Raw genomic sequence first — 1,799 nt, 5'->3', positions numbered from 1 at the left:
AATGGCAGCTCTAGGACAAAGTATGCAGGAGGAGAAGCATGCCAAAGTGGAGATTACTTGGATGAGAAACGAATCACAATAGTGTGCATTGCATTGGTAATGCACACTGACTACCAAAAAGAATAATTCGAACAATAAGTGTGGTGTTCCTCTAAGAGCCAGAGAAAAAAACCTTTTCTCCCACTTCTGCTAATCAGTCCTTTGTGTTGTTTAGTTCTTCATTTATCAGCCAAATTTCCTATTTCATGGCTTGGTTTATAAACATCTGCATAATCATTTTAAACATCAGTTATTAACTGATTATTTTAATAATAAAGGAGTGTGTCTGTGTGACTGCAGTGTTTCCCTCTTCTTCTCTGAATATTGAGAGTTTTAAGAAAACTGTAGATCTTGAGGTGAAACAGCTCATTAGACGTCTCTGCTCTCTGGACTACAAGCTGCTGTGCAGACAGATGGCAGAGCTCGGTGTTCTGTGAACTCAGACTGCTTTAGAGACAAAAAAATAAAAATAAAACACGGACAAATGAACATAATGGTGCAGTGAATCCAGCGGAGCAGCAGGTGAAGCTTCAGGTACACGCCAAAGTAATTCTGTTAGAAAAGGCAGCGTGTTTCCAGCCTGAGATTAATTTCCCACAAACTCAACATGGTTATTTTTAAACACGTCTTAACACATAAAGGCACAATCATGAATCTGTTGAAACAATGGTTGGAAGTTTTAAAATTGTGAAATTAAAGCTTTTTAAATGTGGTTTGTGTGGTTTTACCTGAAGCTTTGGGACATCTGCCTGCATCAGCTTTGTTGGGACTTTTTGCAGCGGATGAYGGCGCCGTGGAGGGCTTCTCAAACAGTTTGTCCTCCATGTTGGCTCTCTTGACGTAAACACACGACTTCCCCAGCAGCACGATACTGTTCAACACTTTTAGTGTCACCAGCCTACAGTGACAGGACCGTAGTAATAAAGTAGAAAAGATTTTTTTTACTTAACAAGCAATAAACCTCAACATGAAAAAAAAAAAGTTTAAAAATATGGCAAGTCAGAGATGTCAAAACAATATTTGTGTTAAATAGGAGGCATAATGTGTTATTTTTGTTTTTGATGTTTTATTATCACTACTTTTATTCTAGTGCTGGGCATAGATTAAACATTTTAATCACGATTAATCTCACTTTTTTCTTTTTTTTAGTATGTAGGTTTGTATATTACAATACAATCCATGTGTAACACATTATGTACAGTTTTTTTCTTTGGCTTATTTTATTTTATTTATGTATGTTTTGCTGACAACTGTGACCTTAGTATCTATCTTTTATTCCTCATGTAGTACTCATTTGGAATGGAAAAAAAAGAATCATTGAATTCTTGATTTAACTTCATTATTCTGCACAAAATTGAACTGACTTGAAGACGTTTGGAGCATTTTTAGGTCCTGTTTTATTTTCAAAAAAGGGGCAATGTATTAAAAAAAACTTTAAACAAATAAAGCAAAGCAAGCCGGTGTTGTACAAAATTCAGTTCCCCTGTGAAAATCTGTTCCCCCTGTGTTGGGAGCACCTCCCTCATATTAACCATTTAGGTTTGGTCTGACGTAAAGGCTGGACCAGTGATTCTCTCTAAGGTTAACCAGTAGGGGGAATTGAATTTCGCACATCACCGGTCTTACTTTTTTCTTTTTTTTTCCACCAACATGCCTCTGAACCTTGTCTGCAGACCCTCCCTGTGTTTATGCTGGTTTTAAACTGAAGCGATGTTTCAGGCTGGAACTGCTCCGGTGGTTTAGAGTTGCAGAGCTCACAG

General features: G+C 37.3%; 1 protein-coding gene across 1 annotated transcript in view; it reads right to left on the bottom strand.

Moving 5' to 3' along the window:
- Positions 1–767: 767 nt before the first annotated feature.
- The window catches only part of LOC106532668 (transmembrane anterior posterior transformation protein 1 homolog), a gene marked incomplete at both ends in the record, with an annotated part of 16,228 nt that continues 15,196 nt past the window's right edge, over positions 768–1,799 (bottom strand). Inside the window, 1 exon segment of the mRNA XM_014028799.1 lies at positions 768–937. Within this exon segment, the coding sequence (XP_013884253.1) occupies positions 768–937 (170 nt within the window).

The sequence above is a fragment of the Austrofundulus limnaeus genome, unplaced genomic scaffold (genome assembly GCF_001266775.1).
Source record: "Austrofundulus limnaeus strain Quisiro unplaced genomic scaffold, Austrofundulus_limnaeus-1.0 Scaffold808, whole genome shotgun sequence".
Classification (NCBI taxonomy): Eukaryota; Metazoa; Chordata; class Actinopteri; order Cyprinodontiformes; family Rivulidae; genus Austrofundulus; species Austrofundulus limnaeus.
This window is presented reverse-complemented; position numbering and strand designations above follow the sequence as displayed.